This window comes from Leptonychotes weddellii, chromosome 12 (genome assembly GCF_054177405.1).
Source record: "Leptonychotes weddellii isolate Sample4059 chromosome 12, ASM5417740v2, whole genome shotgun sequence".
NCBI lineage: Eukaryota > Metazoa > Chordata > Mammalia > Carnivora > Phocidae > Leptonychotes > Leptonychotes weddellii.
This window is the reverse complement of record NC_138380.1, coordinates 11,966,139-11,985,180: the sequence shown is the minus strand read 5'-3', so window position 1 is coordinate 11,985,180 and position 19,042 is coordinate 11,966,139. Positions and strand designations below refer to the sequence as shown.

Below are 19,042 nucleotides of genomic sequence, written 5' to 3'. Positions count from 1 at the left end.
GGGACTCGATCCCGGGACTCCAGGATCATGACCTGAGCCGACGGCAGTCGCTTAACCAACTGAGCCACCCAGGCGCCCCTCCTATCTCCATGTTTTAAAAAAGAGGAACAGGAGGCTGAGAGGTTGAGTAGCTTGGCCAGTTTCAGACTGGGAATGAGTTGCGGAACCAATAGGCATTTGAAAGCAGACTCTTTCCATCCCACCTCTGTGAACCTTGCTGGGGTTCTGTGACTCTTCATCCTTCTCTGACTCAGTACCTGGTGTGCTCAGTAAAATGCAGATTCCTGGCCCCATGCCCAGAGTCGGTGATGCAGTAGGTCTTGGTGGAGGCCCGGCTGTCCCCATCTACACCGGGTACTCCACAGTGACTTCGATGCACACTAATGTTTGGGAGCCATTGACCTAAACTTGATGTATCTGGAAGGAAAAGCCCACCTGTTCTTCCCGGCAAAGCTAAGTGCAGCGCAGAGGAGCTGGCCCTGGTATCTGATGGAAGGCACACGGGAGCGAGGAAGAGGAGGGTCCTGGGTGTTGGGACCACATACGTTCCGCTCTGATGAGAAGCTGGCTTGGCTCCCTGATGCTGGGGCCCCGTCCCATCTGGGTGAACGTGCCCTCCTGACCCCTCCCTGCCTCACTGTTCCTCTTCCTGGCAGGTGCTGCACCCTGGCTTGCTGTCTCAGGTGCAGATGGACTTGCTGCTGATGAAGATGGGCAGCCGAGTCCTTGCGCTTTTGCCGGGAATCAAGTGGCTTAGCTTGCCTGAGATCGTGGAGGAATTTGAGAAGCTCATGGTCCATCAGGTGAAGTCTCCTTCCCTCAGTTGCAAATTGCATCTCACAGAGTTCTTGCCATCAGCTGTTTAGTAAATGCTGAATGGATGCGTGACTTCCCAGTGTGTCACGGCCAGTATGGTGAGGTGGTCGGGTAGGTAATGCTAACTGACGTAACAAGGAACGCCCAGATCTCAGAGGCCGAACGCTACAAGGTGATTTCTTGCTTCTGTCAAAGTTCCATGCCGGTGAACTGAAGGAGGGAGAGGGAGCTCTACTCCATAGTGATTCAGGGACCCAGTTTCCTCCCAAGTTGGGCACGGTCCTCTTCAACCCACGTCATCTCGGGTCAGTGCGGAATGGGGAGGAGGCCATGGAGGATCCCGTAAGAGATCTGGGGCCTTCTTAGTCCAGAGGCCAGAGCTTAAATGCCACAGCCCAGTGTAACTGTGAGCGTGCTGGGAAGCTACCTTCCTTACTGCCTGCAGGGAAGTGCAGGATTGTGGAGGGGCCTTCAGCATTATTACCTGTGCCCACAGGCAGCCGCGGAACTCCCGGGTGAGAAGAATTAGTGAAGTTGCGCACTGTGCCTTTGCTTTGTTCCCAGGCCCTCCTCCCTGTCCAGGACCCTTGGAATCCTTGTTTAAGTAGCGAGACTTGGTGCACACACTTTGGGGGCGGTCAGGGCTTCAAGTAGGCAACCGTCCTGGCTCCCCGCTGGAGAGTGCAGAAGTTGGCAGTCTTCCAGAAGCAATGTGCTAGGTCCTCATTCATGTCCTCCGATGTAAGGTTTTAAGTCCCAGGAATGCATTTTAATGTTTAGAAAGCCTTGCTGTATGCTATGGAGTAATGTAGTTTTGATAATAAAAGAAGATTAAAAGAGAGAAAATAGCTTCTATTCCCACAGCCATCTCCACATTACTCTCAGTCCTACCACCCATGTGAGCTTTGGTTCCCCTTCTAGAATCTGATAGACAGCATGGGGGTGATGAGTGAGATTTTCTCATCCACAAGGAAGGTATAGTAGGCAGAGTAAATATTTTACGGACAGACCCGTAAATATTTGCAAATAGAGCATGATCTCAGAGACTCCTGTAGAAGTCTCTACAGGTTCAGTTGGGTTCAGCTGGGGCCCAGAGAGGAAGTGATCATTCTGTCCTGAGGGTCAAGGCTCCCCAGGCTCAGGCTGAGTCTTGGAAGGTGAGGGGTGTTTACAGTTGGACCAAATGGGGGAAGAACATTCCCGTCAGAGGGAATAAGGAAGGCAAAGGAGAGAGGGAGAGGCTCAGGTAGGCTGGGATGTTCAGCACCATACAGACTGGGGGAAGCTAGAGTTCTGGGCCAGAGAGGAAGTGGGAGGCACAAGAGATGGATCTGAAGAGAGAGCCACCTTGGATGTCATCCTCAAGAATTTAGACTTCATCCTGCGGGTAGCGGGGGGGGAGGGCACCAGCAGATGGATTAGAGAGAGGGACGACGGGAGTCAGAGAGCCCCACTCAGGTGCCTCTGTTAGTATTCCAGTGACTGGTTGCGAGTCAGCTTGGGAGCCAAGGTGCAGTGGGGCGGAGCTGAGTGTGCTGAGACTGCAGCCCACTGTGTGGAGGCCACTGTGTGGAGGCCACTGGGTGGAGGCCAAGAGAGAAGAAGTGATGTGCAGTCAGGGGGGCGGGGGCATGTAAGTTCTCTTTAGACACGGAGTTTAAGGGGCTACCACTTGAAGAGAAGTGCGGAGGTGGTAGTGGGGTCTGACCGGGGTCTGGCCAGGAGACCGTGGTCTTGTCACGAGGAGGTGCCAGCTGAGGATGGAGGCGACGGAGAGGGGGGCACAGGCTGGTGAAGGGCAGCAGCCGAGAGAGCATCAGCACGTGTGGGGCACACAGAGGAGGAATGGCCGGGAGACCAGACCCAGACGGGGCGGTTGGAGGCTGGGGGAGGATCATGGGGGGGAAGTAAACAGCAGGTGCCAGGAGATGGGCTGTTCAGGAAGAAGGGGGTCCTCAACGGCACCAGTACCGGGCGCCCCGAGAGCTCGTTAGGATAAAGATGGGAGCGGTCCCTTGAGGCGGGCACGCGGAAGCCTTGGGGAGTGTAGGGAGCAGGGTCAGTGCAGTGGGCGGAGGGGAGCCGGCTGCTGGAAACTAGTGGAGACAAACCCCTGGGACATGGGGAAGGGCTGCACGGGCTGGAGTGAAGGGGGTGAGCGGAGAGGGAACGGCGGGGAGGCAGCCAAGCCCAGGTGCTGCAGGGCTGTCTGCCGCTGTAGCTTCCAGAAGTTCGTGGAGGCAAAACCGCCCCTCCCGAGTCTCCTGGCGCGTTCTGCAGGAAGGCGGGGCGGGGGGGGGCAGGCTGGTGGATGTGGGGACTGGCTAGCTCTGTGGTGCTGCAGATGCTGCCATCCCGGTGCCCAGGTCACCCCTCATCCCTTCTCTCCATGTCCCTCTAGATCGACCTGCGTTACGAAGCTCAGAATCTAGAACACTTCCAGTGCAACTTCCTGAATGTGAATTCTGTCAGATTCCCCACCCCTCTGCGTCCCTTTGTCACCAGGGATGTCTTGGTGGAGACGTACGAGGTAAGTGAGAGCTTCCTGGGGCTGTGCCTTTCGCTCACGGCTGGGCCACCTCTGCTGAAAAGACAAAAGCCAAGAGAGCATGTGATTACCGTCTGTAAAGCTGAGGGGAGTTCGGATACGGGGCGGGGAGGCAGCGTAGGGAGGTGGCTGGGAGCCTGGACGTGGCCCCAGACTTTTCTGGACTTGAATATCTTTCCATTTTATTTGCTGGTCACTTCATTTTCCTCCTGTGTAACAGTGGGCGCCTGTCCCTGCCTCGTAGGCTTGTCCCAGGAGTCAGTGACACGTTGAATGCAAAATGCCTTCAGCACAGAGTTTGCAAAGAAAAAGTGCTCAGGAAGCGTTGGTGTCACATCATTGGCCTTAGCTGTTGCCTGGTCCGGCCTCCTTTGTAAAAATGGTAACGTGAGACCCAGGGAAGTGACATGAAAGACCCACTGTTACTGGCTGTGTGACCTTGAGCAAGTTACTTAAACTCTCTGGGCTTTAGTTCTTCTCTTTGCTACTGAGGAATAACAAGATCGATCTCAATGGGCACTTGTCTCAATGGACAAATAACTAACCTATATGAAATGTTTACTTTCCCCTTTCTTCCCTTTCTCCCCTTCCTTTCCTGCTCGAGGTCACAGAGCTCACTCATGTCCCTGTTGGCTCTCCTGAGGCCTGCTCCTGTCTTCTCTCACGACATTACAACATTTCTTATCTGTGGGTGGCAGAGTCACGGGTTTCCTCCATGATAAGCCTATGGGACTTGTTTTCTTTTGAGAAGTGTTACAGAAGGGAAGAGCAAACAGGTTAAAATTAACTTGTGGGTGACAGATTCAGAGGGATTGTAAGGAAGGGAAAACTCTTTGGGAAGAGTTGGGATGGGAAGGTAGCGCCGATGTGTCCCTTGGGGATGAAGAGCAGGGCACTGGGCGGGCTGTCCAGGGTAAAGCTCTCTCTTTCCTGACCTTCCTTAAAGGAGAGCGTGCCGGTGTCCAGCTACCAGCAGGCGGGGATTCCCACTGACTTGAAGAAGAAGATTGCACGGCTGGGGATCAACATGCTCCTGAAGATGGTGAGCTCGTGGGCTTGGAGAGGGTACTCTGGGCCCGCAGGTGGTCGAGTTGCGTGTGGGGAGATGGTGGAGACACCGGTCGGCTGCCATGGGCGAGGGGGTGAGCAAAGCAGCAAGCCACCATGGTGAGAGTCTGCTCCGGAAGTAGCCCCTTCATTCTGTGCCTTTTTGTTAAGCACAGTCTTGGGGGCACGCATGCTGTCACCGTGCCAGGTGCTGTGGGAAGAGCAGGGAGCCAGACCCAGGCCCTGCCCACGTTGCCTATAGTTTAGACAAACAGCCGAAGATATCGTATGTTCAATGGCACTTCATTCATTCATCGGCAGTGTTTATCGAGCACGTATTCTGTGCCAGGCACTGGATTAAGTGCTAGATTTACAGCAGTGAGCGAAACAGACATGATTACAATGTTCATGGAACTACCGTTCTCTGGGAAGACAGGCCACAAATAAATGATACACAGGTACCACAGGGTCATTTAGGAGGGGCCCGTCCCGGCCTCGGGATTTATTCAGGAAGTGGCGCCGTCTGAGCTGAGATGTAAAGTCTAGGTGTCACCTACGAGGGGACAGCCTGACGATGAAAAGGATGCTCGTAAAGGGACATAGTGAGCCCTCAGCCATGTCAGCTTTCAGGCATTCATAGCAGCTCACGTGGAGGAGTGAAGGAAGAAGGTACGGAAGTGTAGGGCCTGAGCTCTTCCTGGTAGCCGGCACGGAAGACCGTGGTCGAGGGATGGATGGCACGTTGTTGGCAGGAAAGAGGATGAGCGTCCAGGCCTGGAGGGTGCAGGATCTGGGTAAGAAGGAACCAGGTGTGTGGCCAGAGTGGGAGGACAGAACCCACGTGACTGACGTGAGCCGTGGGGAACAAGGCTGGTGGCCAAAGTGGGGCAGGGGCGGGAACAGGAGCTCGGAGCAGGCCCTGCCTCCACCTCTAGCCTCTAGTGGAAAGTCAGCAGCCCCCACCCGAGGGTCTCCTGGAGCGGCGGGATTGTGTGGGGAGAGCTGGGTGTCCACTCAGTCGGTGCTGTGGGAGTTCAGTGGGGAACCAGGCCCCAGGGCTCCGAGGGGCCCCCTGGACCGGAGGGCAAGCTGCAGTGGGAGCAGCTAGGGGAGAAGCAGCACCAAGCGGAGCCAGAAGACGGGAGATCATGACGGGCCCCTGCTTGCAGGATGGAGGATGGGGACGAAAGCTGGGGGGCTAAGCTGACAGCCACGCGCCAAGAGGTTCGGCCCTGGGGTCGGGTCAGCGAGCCTTTCGTACCCACATCTGGCAGCTGTGCCAGCCCTGGCTTCTCTAGTTCTCAGTAGTTTCACCAGGGAAGCAGCCTCTTGCCGTCTTCAGAGCCAGAACCCGCACCAGGGGGGTCTCTCTGTGGCCTGGGGCTGCGGTAGGAGGAGTCCCGGAGAGCCTCTGTCCCGGCAGCTCTCTGCACCGTCCTCGGGCTCTCCTTCCCCTTCAGAAGCACTGCGGGTGGTTTCTGACCACAGAGACGACCTTTCACAGGACGCACACTCCTGCCCCACGAAGTCACACCTGACTTCCGTCCATCGTAGTCCCTGGGGCTTTCTTTCCTGCTTAGTAGGTTCAAAGCCACTTCCCCCGGCCCATCCGATTCTGTGTGCCGGGATGGTTGTCGGTATCACAGTCAGACTTCACTGTGATGGTCAGATGGAGGTAATGGAGGGCAGGTCTGATTTATGAAAAATTTTTAAAAAGATTATTTCTTTATTTTTATTTATTTGACAGAGAGAGAGCACAAGAAGGGAGAGTGGCAGGCGGAGGGAGAGGGAGAAGGAGGCTCCCCGCCGAGCAGGGGGAGCCCGATGTGGGGCTCGATCCCAGGACCCTGGGACCATGACCTGAGCCGAAGGCAGACGCTTAACCAGAAATAATTTTTCTCTTAATAATGTCAACCTGGCCTATGCCAGTACAGATTCTGAATGCATGACATAAGCAGTGAGCCTTTATGAGATGTGCACCTCTCTGCCGTGTACTCAGTCCCTGGGCACTCCCTGTCACCTTGGAAGCTTTTTTGCACATGGCCTGGTGGTGATGGGGCGGCGAGGGGTGACTCTGCCTTGAGTAGCGCTGATCTGCTTCCAGATATTCGTGGACAACTTCGTCCATGCGGACCTCCACCCCGGGAACATCCTGGTGCAGGGTGCCGACGGTCTTCCCGGGAGTCCAGAGGCACAGCCGCAGCGGGTGGAGGTCCGCGACGCGCTGGTGGGGGCCACGCCGCCCGCCCGCCGCGCGCTGCGCCTGGTGCTGCTGGACGCCGGCATCGTGGCGGAGCTGCGGGCCGCCGACCTGAGCAACTTCCGGGCCGTTTTCACGGCTGTGGCCATGGGGCAGGTGAGACCCCCTGGGCCTGCGGGAGCTGGGGACGATCTCGACCTGTGGGGCCCCTCGGCCCTCGTCAGTGTTGTAAACGCCTCCGTTTGCCTCCGTTTGCCACGGGTGCTCCCGACGGCCGGAGTGCAGCGGTGGGGGAGGGCCTGGGAGGGAGAGGGGGAGAGGGGGAGGGGAAAGGAAGCCAGCCCAGGGGTCTTCAGTCGGAATGTGCTGAGGCCCACGTGTCACACCTGTTCTGAGCAGCTCGCGGTTTGGGACCAGGGGAGGAAATGGCTCTACCGTGAATGCTGCCGCCCGCAGGGAGCTTCTCTCCCCGCCTCGGCAGGCCTGCGGGTGGGTGCTGGGAACACCGGCTTCTGGTCGGAGTCACAGCCGGCCTGGCCTGTGCCACTTGCCACAGACGGCAGGCCGGTGAGAAGCCCCAACACAGACTTAGCCTCCAAGGCTGGGAAGATCCCTTGGATCTGGAGTGGTTTTTGACTCCTGACCCTGTGGCTGCGAGGGGCTCCGGTGGCTGATAATTATTATTTACGGAAAGGGATTCAGCATAACCTCTACTGAGTCAAGAGTGACAATGAAGAAACCCTCTGACCGACTGGTGTGGAATTTTCCGGCAGGAAAGACCCTGGCAAAGAGAGAACTGTTTTGTTTTTGTTTTTGTTGTTTTGTTTGTTTGTTTGTTTGTTAATAAAGGCAAAAATTCAGGGGAGCCCCTGCTTCTTTGGGAGCCTTCTGAGGGGACAAACCAAAGGCTTGAGCCTGAGACAGTTAAAAGTGTCCCCTGAGTCAAGGTTAAACACAGGTGCAGTGGCAGGTGGCGGGGGCGGGGACGTTCCCCTGCACAGGTTGGGGTGAAGGAAGGTCACAGCCAGAGAGGAGGAGCTCAGCTCCCGGGGCGGCGCTGGGGGAGGCGAAAGGCTCTGGGAGTGACCACTAGGGTGTTCAGGGGGCCCGGAGGCTCTGGTCCGAGGGCGCCCAGGGCAGAGGAGGAGGTGGGAGGCTGGAGCACAGAGGCCGGGCCAGGCATGAGGAGGGAATCCTCCTCGGCCAGGAAGAGAGCCCACAAGGCGAGTGTGGCCGGTCGAGTCCAGAGGCAGGTCCTGGTGACTCTGGGGACGGGCTGGTTGGTCAGCAGGGCCTCGTGGAGCGTGAGCGGCAGGACACTGGCTTTGCCACGTGCCCCGCGTGGCTGTTGAAGGTGAAGGAGATGAACACAGCCCCTGGCCCAGGCTGCACTAGCCCAGGGGAGCTGCCACCACTTTCAAAGTCTCTGTCGGTTACCAGCTCTTCTGGAGGGGGGTGAGATTAAAAAAGGATGGGTGGTCAAAGGCAGGATGGTTGAAACCTTGGGTGGAAGCAACTAGGATATGAGGCAGAGCGTCTAGTTTTATGGTCTCTTGACTCTACCAAGTTCCTTTCTTTCACGTCTTGTAGGGCCAGAGAGTGGCTGAGCTCATCCTGCATCACGCCCGGGCCAGCGAGTGCAGGGACGTGGAGGGGTTCAAGGCTGAGATGGCCACACTGGTGACCCAGGCCAGGAAGGACACCATCACCCTGGAAAAGGTGAGTAGGCCACTCGGGGGGGTGGAGGCTGTGGGGCGTTTACCGCCCTGGCCCTTGGATGGAGCAAAGGTCGAAGGGAGACCCTCTTTATGGGGAGTTGGGGGTTGAATGGGGTTGAGTTTTAAGGCAGATAAAGAGCAAACCTGTCCTCTGACCGCATCTTCCGGGTGTGAGGCAGGTCACTGGAGTCCCTGGCTTTCAGGAGTGGCTCGGTGACCTGGTGGCATTTATAGTGCCGTAACCCCTCCCTGTCCCGGGTGTAGCCATTCTGCTGCTTCCCGGGATCAGGAGCTCAGCTGAGCAGGGAGGGAGGGAGGACTAAGGCCCTTGAGCAGCCAAAGGACATACCTAACGTTCGTGTCCTTTATTTACACCTGAACCAAAGCCCACTCTGTGTTTTAGACACAGTTCTAGCAAACTTGACTGTTTTCTCACCGAGTGCATGAGTGCATGGTCTACACTAGCAGGAGCGAGTCAGAGCAAGGAGTGGCCCCCAGGTAGTGAGGATCGGCGGCTGGCACCCCAGCCCTGCGGATCTCATGAATTCAGATGGGATTCTGTGTGTGCTGGGAGTGCTGGGAGTGATGGGGTAGACGGGCCTCGAGGCTCAACTCCGGCAGGGGTCTTTGAACTCACTAGTGCAATGGGGGCTGTGCTGGTGTGTGTGTGGTCCTTTCTGGAATTTGTCCGACAGCTGGTGTGTGTGTGGGGGGGGGGGGCGGTGGTTGCTAGTGTGGGTGTGAGCGGGTGTGGGTGGGAGGACAGGGAGGGACGGGGCCTGGAAGGGAGAGGAGCGGTGGAGGGGACTCTGCAGTCAGTTTTATCCTGTTTTCCAGCTTCAAGTTTCCAGCCTCCTGTCGAATGTCTTTAAGTTACTGATGACTCACAAGGTAAGGCCACCGGCGGAGCCGAGCCCCTGCGCTCTGGTCAGGCTGGTGGGGAGGGGTCTGGGGAAGCGGGCGGGTGGCCTCAGGGCGCTGAGAGGGACTTCTCCTTCAGGACATCTCGGTTATGCAAACATTTTCCGTACCAGTCCGTTTGTGTGAAGGGTGCCGTTTCCGTTTCCTGACACGGTCGTGGCGGGGTCTTTTCCTCGCCACAGTTAGTCTGGGTACTGTCAGTCTAGCAGTCTAAGTACTCGTGATCCCTAGCTGGAGGAATAGGTCTATACAAATGCAAAAACTGTCTGACTCAGGCTCTTCATACCTTTTCCCTCTTCAGTTCATGTTACTGATGCTTAGTCTTAATGTAAGTCATACGTAGTTTTTTCCTGGGGTCAGGGGCGGCCCAAGAGGAGGTGCCCCTTGTCCTGGTGTGTTTGGAGGCCCCAGCGGGGCTGTCCTGGCCCAGCCCCTTGGAGGGCGGCAGCCTCACGGTTCTTCACCTTGGCCTTTGCCTCGGGCTCTGTCTCCGTGTGATGGAGGGTGGTCTTGGGCCACTTTTCAGAGCCAAGCCGCCCGCCAAGGGTGTAACGCGTCGAGGGCAGGGCAGGTTCTCCTCTGAAGACGGCCTTTCCCATTGTTTCTCTTGAGGTTCTGCAGTCTGATAATCAAACACTGCATGGGAAAGGCAGCTACCTGACAAGGATCGTAACACACGACTGAGAGAAGGTTGTCTGGCCCAGCACCTTCACTTTACAGAAGGCAGGAGGGAGGCAGGGTGGTCCGCTCGCCTCCCTGGGCCTCGTGGGCGGAGCCAAGACTTGACCCACAACCAGGTCTCTCAGTCCCGCGCTCTCTCTGCGGCTCCCCAGTTGCTCTGCAGCGGCTGGGTGCTCGGAACCAAACCGACACGCAGACTAAGGGTCCCCTAAGTATGCCATGGAGTCATGGGGTGACAGGTGCAGCGAGCACGTGTGGGATGTCTGCCACCTGGACTCGGTCGTGCTGGGTGCTTTTCATCCAGTCTCTCATTCAAACCTCAGGATAATCCCCATGGACAGGTGTGATCTCTGCCGTATTATCCGCTCGAAGAGACGGGCACCGAAAGGTCAGGTGACTCCCCACGCCCCACCGACTGTGCATGCCAGAGCCACGGTCTGCACCCGTCTCCGCCTCTAGAGTTGGCCTTGTTGGTGGGGTTTTGGTGAAAAGCTTTATGCTTTCCAAAACTTTTGACAAGTTCTGTTTTAAAAACGACTTAAATATCACCGTGGGATTGGGAAAAGCTTTAATCATTGCTAGGGAGTGGGGCTGGAGAGAAACAGGAATGAACACACACTCCTGGGAGTTCAGTTGCACCCAGTGTGGAGCGCGTAGCCTCACCTTGCACTCCCCAGCTCTGACCTGCATGAGCCTCTCCGAGCCCGCAGGGCCGCCGGGAGGACTGGCCGAGTCACGGCGCTGTATGCTGAGCCCCCTCTCAGCACCCTGGGGTGCCTGATTTAGCTGTGTCGTATTTGTCAGTATCCCACTTAAACCCCTCCACATTCATCAAGGCACCACCTATGCCAGGAGCCCCGGCAACAAACCCACGGCCACGTGGCCCCTGTGGCAGGTTCAGGACCCGGGTGCCGGCAGTCTAACCACAGAGCCCCGACTCTTACTGCTTTGTCCTCCTGCCTCCTGTGCTCTAAGTCTGGACATGGCCTTCCTGATACACAGTGGGGGACACCATGGGCAGAAGCTCCCTAAAGGTTTGCTGTTGACATTGCTGTTCCCAGGATGGAAGAGCAGAGAATGTCTAGTACAAGTACTGCATTCTAGGTACTTCCCTAGGCATTTCGTTTTTTTAAAAAAACTTAAAAATGTTTACTTATGGTTAAAAATACATATATAAAATTTACCCTAACCATTTCCAGTGCATAGTTCAGCAGCGTCAACCATATTTACATTGTTGCGTGGCAAATCTCTAGAAGTTTCTCAACCTGCAAAATGGAAACTATATCCATTGAACAACTCCCGATTAATTTCTCCCTCCTCTCGACCCCTGGCAACCACCAGTCCACTTTCTGTTTCCATGATTTGGGTGACTTTAGTTATCTCGTATAAATGGAGTTGTGCAGTATTTGGCCTTTTGTGACTGGCTTATTTCACTCACCATGATGCTCTCGAGGCTCATACATATTGTAGCATGTCACAGAATTCTTTTTCAAGACTAAAGAATATTCCATTATATATATATATATATATCATATTTTTTTCTTCGTTCATCCATCCGGGGACATTTGGGCTAGTTCCACCTCTTGGCTATTATGAATAATGCTGCAGTGAACACGGATGTGCAAATATTTCTTTGAGGTCCTGCTTTCAGTTCTTTTGTACATTTACCCAGAAGTGGGACTGCAAGATCATAAGGTATTTTTGTAGTTTTTGAGGAAGCTCTATACCGCTTTTCCACACATGATTTTACATTCCCGCCATCAATATACAAAGGATCCGGTTTTCCACATCCTCACCAACACTTGTTATTCTGTTTTTTTGATAATGGTCATCCTAACGGGTGGGAGGTGGTATCTCATTGTGATTTTGATAGCATTTCTCAAATGATTAGTGATGTTCAGCATCTATTCATATGCTTGTTGGCCATTTGAATGTCTTCTTTGGAGAAATGTCTATTCATGCGGCACTTAATTTTTTTTCCCTAATATTTATTTATTTGACAGAGAGAGACACAGCGAGAGAGGGAACACAAGCAGGGGAGAGGGGTAGAGGGAGAGGGAGAAGCAGGCTTCCCGCTGAGCAGGGAGCCCGATGTGGGGCTTGATCCCAGGACCCTTGGATCATGACCTGAGCCGAAGGCAGATGCTCAACGTCTGAGCCACCCAGGCGCCCCCATGCGGCACTTAATTTTTAATTTTTATTTATTTTATTTATTTATTTATTTTAAGATTTATTTATTCATTTGAGAGAGCGAAAATGAGAGAGAGTACATGAGAGGGGGGAGGGTCAGAGGGAGAAGCAGGCTCCTCGCTGAGCAGGGAGCCCGATGCGGGACTCGATCCCGGGACTCCAGGATCATGACCTGAGCCGAAGGCAGTTGCTTAACCAACTGAGCCACCCAGGCGCCCGGCACTTAATTTTTTAATAAGATATTGGCCAGAAACACAGAGATAGAAAGAATACAGCAAACACTGAGGAACTCACCACTCAGCTTAAGAATGAAAGCCTTGCCCGTGGTGTTGAAGCACCATCTGACTCCCGAGACTTTTCAGGCCTGAACAGAGACAGATACCCTTTCCTTTCAACAGAGATTATTTCCCCCTGTGTCCACCTGCAGTTTTCCGACCTTCAGTCCATTTGAGAAACAGATTCTTATTCTTCTAGGTTTAAATCTTGGCTCTCCTCTCCCTCATGCAGTGGCTTGAGCAAGTCACTTAACCAGCCTGTGCTTGAGCTTTCTTTTTATAGAACGGGGATAATGATAGTACTTTTGAGAATTAGTTGAGCGATTCACTTAAATTGCTATTACTATTAACCTGGCTCCAAAGGGGAAGAAGTTGGGGCGCCTGGGTGGCTCAGTCGATAAAGCGTCTGCCTTCAGCTCAGGTCATGATCCTGGGGTCCTGGGATTGAGCCCCACATCGGGCTCCCTGCTCAGTGGGGAGCCTGCTTCTCTCTCGCTCTCTCTCTCAAATAAATAAATAAAATTTTAAAATAAAAGGGTGGGGGAGAAGCTCTTCTGTGTTTGAGCAAAGCCACTTGTGCATGGTCTCAAAAAGGCTACTGCAGATCTTGAAGAATGACCCTCATGTAGATTTATAGTTTCTGGTATAGCTATGAAATATTCATTGTATTATTTTCAAGTCATTCAAACACATACACACACACACACACACCCTAGAGAAGTACATGCTGCATACCCCAGATTTCCCCTTAATATTTCTAGTAGATGGGAGGTTGGGTGAGTAGATGAGATGGTGGGGAGAATGATGGGTAGGGGAAAGAGTGTTAGGTAGATGGTAGAAATCCCAGCAGGCCTGGAGTGGACAATCACATGGTTACCCAGGATACTGTCCCTAGATCAATGGGCTTTGGAAAGAACCCATGTTTTTCTGTTTCAGGTAAAACTAGAGAGCAACTTTGCCTCCATCGTGTTCGCCATCATGGTGTTGGAGGGGCTTGGCCGCTCACTGGACCCCAAACTGGACATCCTGGAGGCAGCAAAGCCCTTCCTTCTGAAAGGACCAGCGTCCTCCTGCTGACTGCAGCAGTGGGCATGCAGTGGGCCTTCGTCTGAGACCCGAAGGCCACTCCCGACCGCCTCTCCTGTGGCAGCTTGAACATTTTAAAATTGGGATGCATGGAAGGCATACCAATATTTTTCATTCTGACTTGGTCTCAGGGGTCTGTTTTAAAAGCTTTGGGTTATTTGGGGAAATGAAAGGAGGGAAGAGCCCTAGCCATTCAGTCGTGGAAGCTGGGCCTGGTGTCTTGGAGACTATTTCAGGGAAAATGTTCTGTGGAGGAGGACAAATAAACTTAGTTATTTTGTTTTCCCTTTTTGTCTCTTCTCCTTTTAACCCTCTCTCCTTCCTGATCAGGTGGGTCCTGCTGGGTATTCCATGACTCTGGGATTTAGGTTGGAAAAGGCCACAGAATCCTGTAGGCCCATGGCTTCCCAGTGTTTCTGATTACGCATCCTACTGGTGAAATGTATATATTTACATATATATGTGCACAGGTATCACTTACTCATAGGTTTTATACAGGTGTGACCACCACTAGCAAATCTCTGGGAGGCACAGTATATGTACCGGGGGCAAAGTTTGCTGTACTCCAAACGATCTTCTTGATAATTTTTAATATTTTTTGATGATCTCCTGCTCGATTTTATTACAAGGTAAAATGATTAATGTGGCTGACATACTAGGGACAGGAGCAGAATCGGCTCTGCCATTTTCTTCAAGTTCCCCTGTGTCCACATGTTAGCGTTCAGACTGCAGTTTCTCTGGGTAATGTTCAGCCCCTTTTCCATTTGTCCGGAGTCAGTTTTGGCTAATATTAACATAGAGATAAAATAATCAGTACATCCTCTTAAGCAGGGCTTGAAATCTGCAGTAGCTCCCCAGTGGTACCCCAGCAAGGGATTAAGGCGGCCGCTGCCTACCTCTCTGCACTGGGTCCACTCATGGTCAGTTCTCTCACAGCTGTGGCTGGCCCACGTGGACTAAGAGGCTCCCAGGGTCAGCCGGTAGAGTAGATATTCGTAAAGCTTAGTTTCTTTCTTTTTTTAAGATTGTACTTATTTATTTTGAGAGAGGGTGAGAGAGAGGAAGCACAAGCAGGGGGGAGGGGTAGAGGGAGAGGGAGAAGCAGGCTCCCCGCTGAGTGGGGAGCCTGATGCGGGGCTCGATCCCAGGACCCTGAGATCATGACCTGAGCTGAAGGCAGTTGCTTAACCGACTGAGCCACCCAGGCACCCCTAGTTTCTTTCCTTCCTTTTTTTTTTTTTAAATAAAAAATAGCATTTTCTCCCACATCCCAGTGGGTTCTCTTGCTTGCTTTGGAGTCCACTGCTTTAGACAGTGAGTGGAAAGTCAAGCTCTCCTGCTCTCTGGAAGTTCTGCTCTGACCACAGGACTCCATTCTTCCATTCTTTCCTCAAGAATAAAGTTCCTCCTTTCTGTCTTTTGGGAAGCAACTAAGGTTTAGGCAGACAGAGAGGTTCATTTGGGGCAGTTTTTTTCAGAGAGCTGGAGATGTTATTTTTACTTGCCAAGTCGTGAGGGGAGGGCAGTCTAGTCAGGCAGTGAGGGGCTGGCGTGGCTCACGGTAGCTGGGAGAGGGCAGTGGCACCAATTAGCTCCCTCATGGACACCCTGGCCAGACACAGGGCGGATGTGTCAAGTGCACAGACACTGAGGTGACAGGCGTACAAACACAGAGCAGGTGCCGTCCTGAGCCCACACCAGCACTACTGAGCTTTAACTAAAAGCCCGTTGGTTTAATCACACCATAGTGGTACGTATTAGGTAGTTATCTATCAGTGCATACAAACTACCCAAAACTTAGTGGCTTGAAAACGATAAAACTTAGTACCTCACAGTGTCTGCAAGTCAGAAATCTGGGTGCTGCTTCCCAGGTCCCCTGCTCAGGGTTTTGCATGGGCTGTGGGCATCTTGAGGCTCCCCAGGTGTGGGTCTGATGCCAAGCTCATTCAAATGGTGGTTGGCACAATTCAGTTTCTCATGGACTGTTGGACCAAGGGCCTCAGTTCGTCAGGAAATTTTACAGCAGCAACAGAAAATGAACACAGGCTGTATTGAAGAGGAGAGAAATGGGCAACAGATATGCTTTAGTATGGGTAATTTGCTGATTTTTAAATTACGCATCTTAAAATGGCAAAACTTGATCTATAAAGTCATCTTCTTAAGGAGAAAAGGCTATGGCTACTTCCTTGGCTGAGCAGGGAGCCCGATGCAGGGTTGATGTGGGGCTTGATGCAGGGCTCGATCCCAGGACCCTGGGATCATGACCTGAGCCGAAGGCAGACGCTTAACCGACTGAGCCACCCAGGCACCCCCGTGGAATAGGTCCTTGATTTGGGGTTAGATGCTCTATGTTAGGTGATTTAGAGTCTGTCTTTTGTTAGCAGTTGTCAGTTTGTTAACACTTGACTGGGAATTTGATTCATCATGTAGCAGCTGAGAGCTCAGTGTCAGGGCTTGGCATCCTTCCTCTCACCTTCTAAAATGCATCCTCTCAAATGGGGCACTCATCTGAGAACCCAAAAGAAGCCACCCCAACCCCTCACTGCCATCATACAATCTACAAAAAGTAGTAAGGGATATTTGCTCTGGGAGTTCTTAAAGTATGTCTGCAGAACAAACATGCATCACTGCTACATAGTCAAAATAGTTTACTGATGGAGACCCTATACTTTCTACAGTAAAAAAATCAGAATTTGTAATGCAAGACATTAAAGCTAAAGACCCCACAAGTGGTCTATAAAACAATATTGCTTTAAATACAGGCAAGCACTGAAGTTAAAAGTTTTCTTTTGTAATTCAGCAAGAAAGATGGGGAAGGTGGATGGATTTTAATACACCTGAATAGGTTTTGGTACAAGGAAGGGAAGGAATAACAAAGCATAAACATTTCCTGAGTGTGTGCTGTGGGCCAGGTACTCTCTTAAATGACTCCCACTCAGATGGGGCCACTGATACTCAGAGACGTAGAGTGACTTGTCCAAATTCAAAGAACTATTAACTGGCAGTGCTGAGGTTTGAACTTTAGATATTTTGGCCCTTTTTTGGTTTAAGCTGTGCTTTTTTTTTTTTTTTTCTTGGCCTTGACATCATAAATTCGTTCTTTGCTGGGATCAGGGAAGTTGTGTAGCTTGGGCAGTGAGCTCCCAAGGAAGGATGGAAAGCCCTGTCTTCCCAAATCATGAACTTCATATCTTAGTGGCTTGTACATGTAACTAGAAAGCGTAAGTGGTGAATGGTAGCTCAGAGAAAGCCACACTAGTGTATCAACTAGAAAGTCAACTTTCATCCAGAAGATAGTGGATTCTCTCCTCTAATTTATATACCAACTTAGAAGTTAGGAGGGCAGGACAACAGGGGAGAGTCCTACAGGGCCAGAGGGATAATTAATAGGCTGTTCAGAATGCCACAGGGCAGCTCAGTAAATCATAAGCTTTACCTGAGCGTAACTCCAGGGAGAGAGGTTTCCCGTTACAGGGCACATGGAGACCCACATCTTGGCACAGAAGGACAGATGTCAGTTATAGTTAAGGCATTCAAATCCCTACATTTAAGTCTACATTTCTGTCCATAAGTATCCCATTTTTCATGCATGAGTGTGAAGTTTTCAGTGTTTAGCTGAAGGATCATTTGATCCATTTCAAATTGAAATCTCCAAGGTGTGAGGCTGGCAGGCTAACTTCATATAATTTAATCAAACCTGGAACTTTTTAGGAAAGCTATAACCCATATATAAGACCCTAAGAATTTGCAGGACTGATGTGGGGTGGGTGTCCAGAGAAGCTGAGAGTCCATCCAGGATTTAATAGAAGGCAATATTAAGAGATAAAAGCCAAGAATCAGGGCTTGGCCCTGGATCAGGGTATTAGAGCACTGCGGAAACTGGAGGCCACGCTTAAATGCAGATTCCTTGGCCCTAGTTCAGACTGAAGAGTATCTGAGGTCGGGCTCCTTAGATGAACGTGATGCCATGAGCCCACGTACTGGTATTTGGGAACCATTGGCTGCCGGTCGGTAACCAAGTTTGCAGAACAACAGTAAAACAATGAAGACCTTAAAGAAACCGTCGGGAGCCTCTTGCAGGAGAGGAGAGTACAAAAGACTAGCTTTGGGGGGCGCCTAGGTGGCTCAGTCCTTAAGCTTCTGCGTTCGGCTCAGGTCATGATCCCAGGGTCTTGGGATCGAGCCCCGCATCGGGCTCCCTGCTCGGCGGGAGGCCTGCTTCTCCCTCTCGCACTCCCCCTGCTTGTATTCCCTCTCTCGCGGTCTCTCTCTCTCTCAAATTAAAAACAAAAACAAAAACTTTAAAAAAAGACTAGCTTTGGGAAGGTCCTCTGGTTCAGAGTGGGTCAGGCGGCCTAAAAGGGTCCGGAAGGCTGTTAACTCAGCAGCAGCAGGTAGAAGAGGGGAGGACGTGGGAAAACACCATCAAGATCAGCAGTCAGGGGGAGCGACAGCAGACTCAGCGTTGGTTTCTCAGCACACGCGTACAAACACCGATTCCTGAAGCCGAGCCCGACGCCCGGCGACCCGAATACCGCTTCCCTGCCCCCGTAAGTCACCTTCTGGGAGGTGGGCGGGCCGACTCCGTGACGTCACGAGGCGGGGCGCCGGGGGAAGTGACGTAGGAGGCGGTGGGGCCTGAGAAGTGCTGTCCGGACGCGCGCTGGCATGTCGGCTTTGACGCGGCTGGTGTCTTTTGTTCGCGTTGGAGGCCAGTGGTTCAGAGGCCCCGGCTCGCGGTCGGCGGGAGGCAGTGGAGTTCGTCAGTGAGTGTTGGCTGGGGGAGGGGCCTCGCCTGCTTCTAACGGAAAATGCCGGTCTTCGGGACGCCCTCACCTTGACGCCGGGCACCTGGGGTGGACCGGGTTCCCGCAGCGACCTCCGCCCCGAGGCATGCTGGGACTTGGAGTCCGTCTCTGCGGCGCCGGGGCCGGGAGAGCGGGGGCCGTGGGCTCAGGGAGGTTTCTTGGCAGGTTTTTATGACCTGAGCCGAAGGCAGACGCTTAACGACTGAGCCACTCTGGCGCCCCCGCTTGGCGGGTTTTAAACTGTGTATCGGGTCACTCCGGCCCCAGGGGAGGCCTGCCCTCGGGAAATTCAGTTAATCGTGGAGGCAAGCTGGAGCTAATCTGGAAGCGAGAGCAGGAGGGAAGAACTTGTACCGTATGTTTCCGAGGCTAGGAGTAACACAGAGGCGCCGCGGGAGACCTAGATACTATTTTTTTTTTTTATTTTAAAGATTTTATTTATTTATTTGACAGAGAGAGATACAGTGAGAGAGGGAACACAAGCAGGGGGAGTGGGAGAGGGAGAAGCAGGCTTCCCGCAGAGCAGGGAGCCCGATGCGGGGCTCGATCCTAGGACCCTGGGATCATGACCTGAGCTGAAGGCAGACGCTTAATGACTGAGCCACCCAGGCGCCCCACCTAGATACTATTATTTTTTTTTAAAGATTTTATTTATTTATTTGAGAGAGAGAGAATGAGAGACAGAGAGCACGAGAGGGAAGAGGGTCAGAGGGAGAAGCAGACCCCCTGCTGAGCAGGGAGCCCGATGCGGG

General features: G+C 52.9%; 2 protein-coding genes across 3 annotated transcripts in view; both read left to right on the top strand.

The window, feature by feature from the left end:
- Positions 1-34: 34 nt before the first annotated feature.
- On the top strand, positions 35-13,765 carry ADCK2 (aarF domain containing kinase 2). 2 transcript variants are annotated; one of them, XM_081799993.1, is made up of 7 exons: positions 35-803; positions 3,218-3,346; positions 4,311-4,406; positions 6,516-6,767; positions 8,202-8,330; positions 9,149-9,220; positions 13,333-13,765. In XM_081799993.1, exons 1-7 carry the CDS (start codon positions 690-692, stop codon positions 13,471-13,473), a joined length of 933 nt encoding a protein of 310 aa, XP_081656119.1. In that variant the 5' UTR covers positions 35-689; the 3' UTR covers positions 13,474-13,765. The 2 variants fall into 2 exon arrangements, with proteins under 2 accessions (XP_081656119.1, XP_081656120.1); XM_081799994.1 differs by having other exon boundaries at positions 39-803; positions 9,167-9,220.
- Positions 13,766-18,089: 4,324 nt separating this feature from the next.
- Positions 18,090-19,042, top strand: part of NDUFB2 (NADH:ubiquinone oxidoreductase subunit B2) — a 4,829-nt gene continuing 3,876 nt past the window's right edge. Inside the window, exon 1 of the mRNA XM_081800902.1 lies at positions 18,090-18,248. Within this exon, the coding sequence (XP_081657028.1) occupies positions 18,151-18,248 (98 nt within the window). The 5' untranslated portion in view covers positions 18,090-18,150. The remainder of the gene's footprint in view (positions 18,249-19,042) is intronic.

Bases quoted from the DNA above. Each gene is read 5' to 3' on its own strand.
- ADCK2 (XM_081799993.1), top strand. From the start codon at position 690: ATGGACTTGCTGCTGATGAAGATGGGCAGCCGAGTCCTTGCGCTTTTG. The intron at 804-3,217 runs GTGAAGTCTCCT...ATGTCCCTCTAG, and splicing joins AGAAGCTCATGGTCCATCAG to ATCGACCTGCGTTACGAAGC. The intron at 8,331-9,148 runs GTGAGTAGGCCA...CTCTGCAGTCAG, and splicing joins ACACCATCACCCTGGAAAAG to TTTTATCCTGTTTTCCAGCT.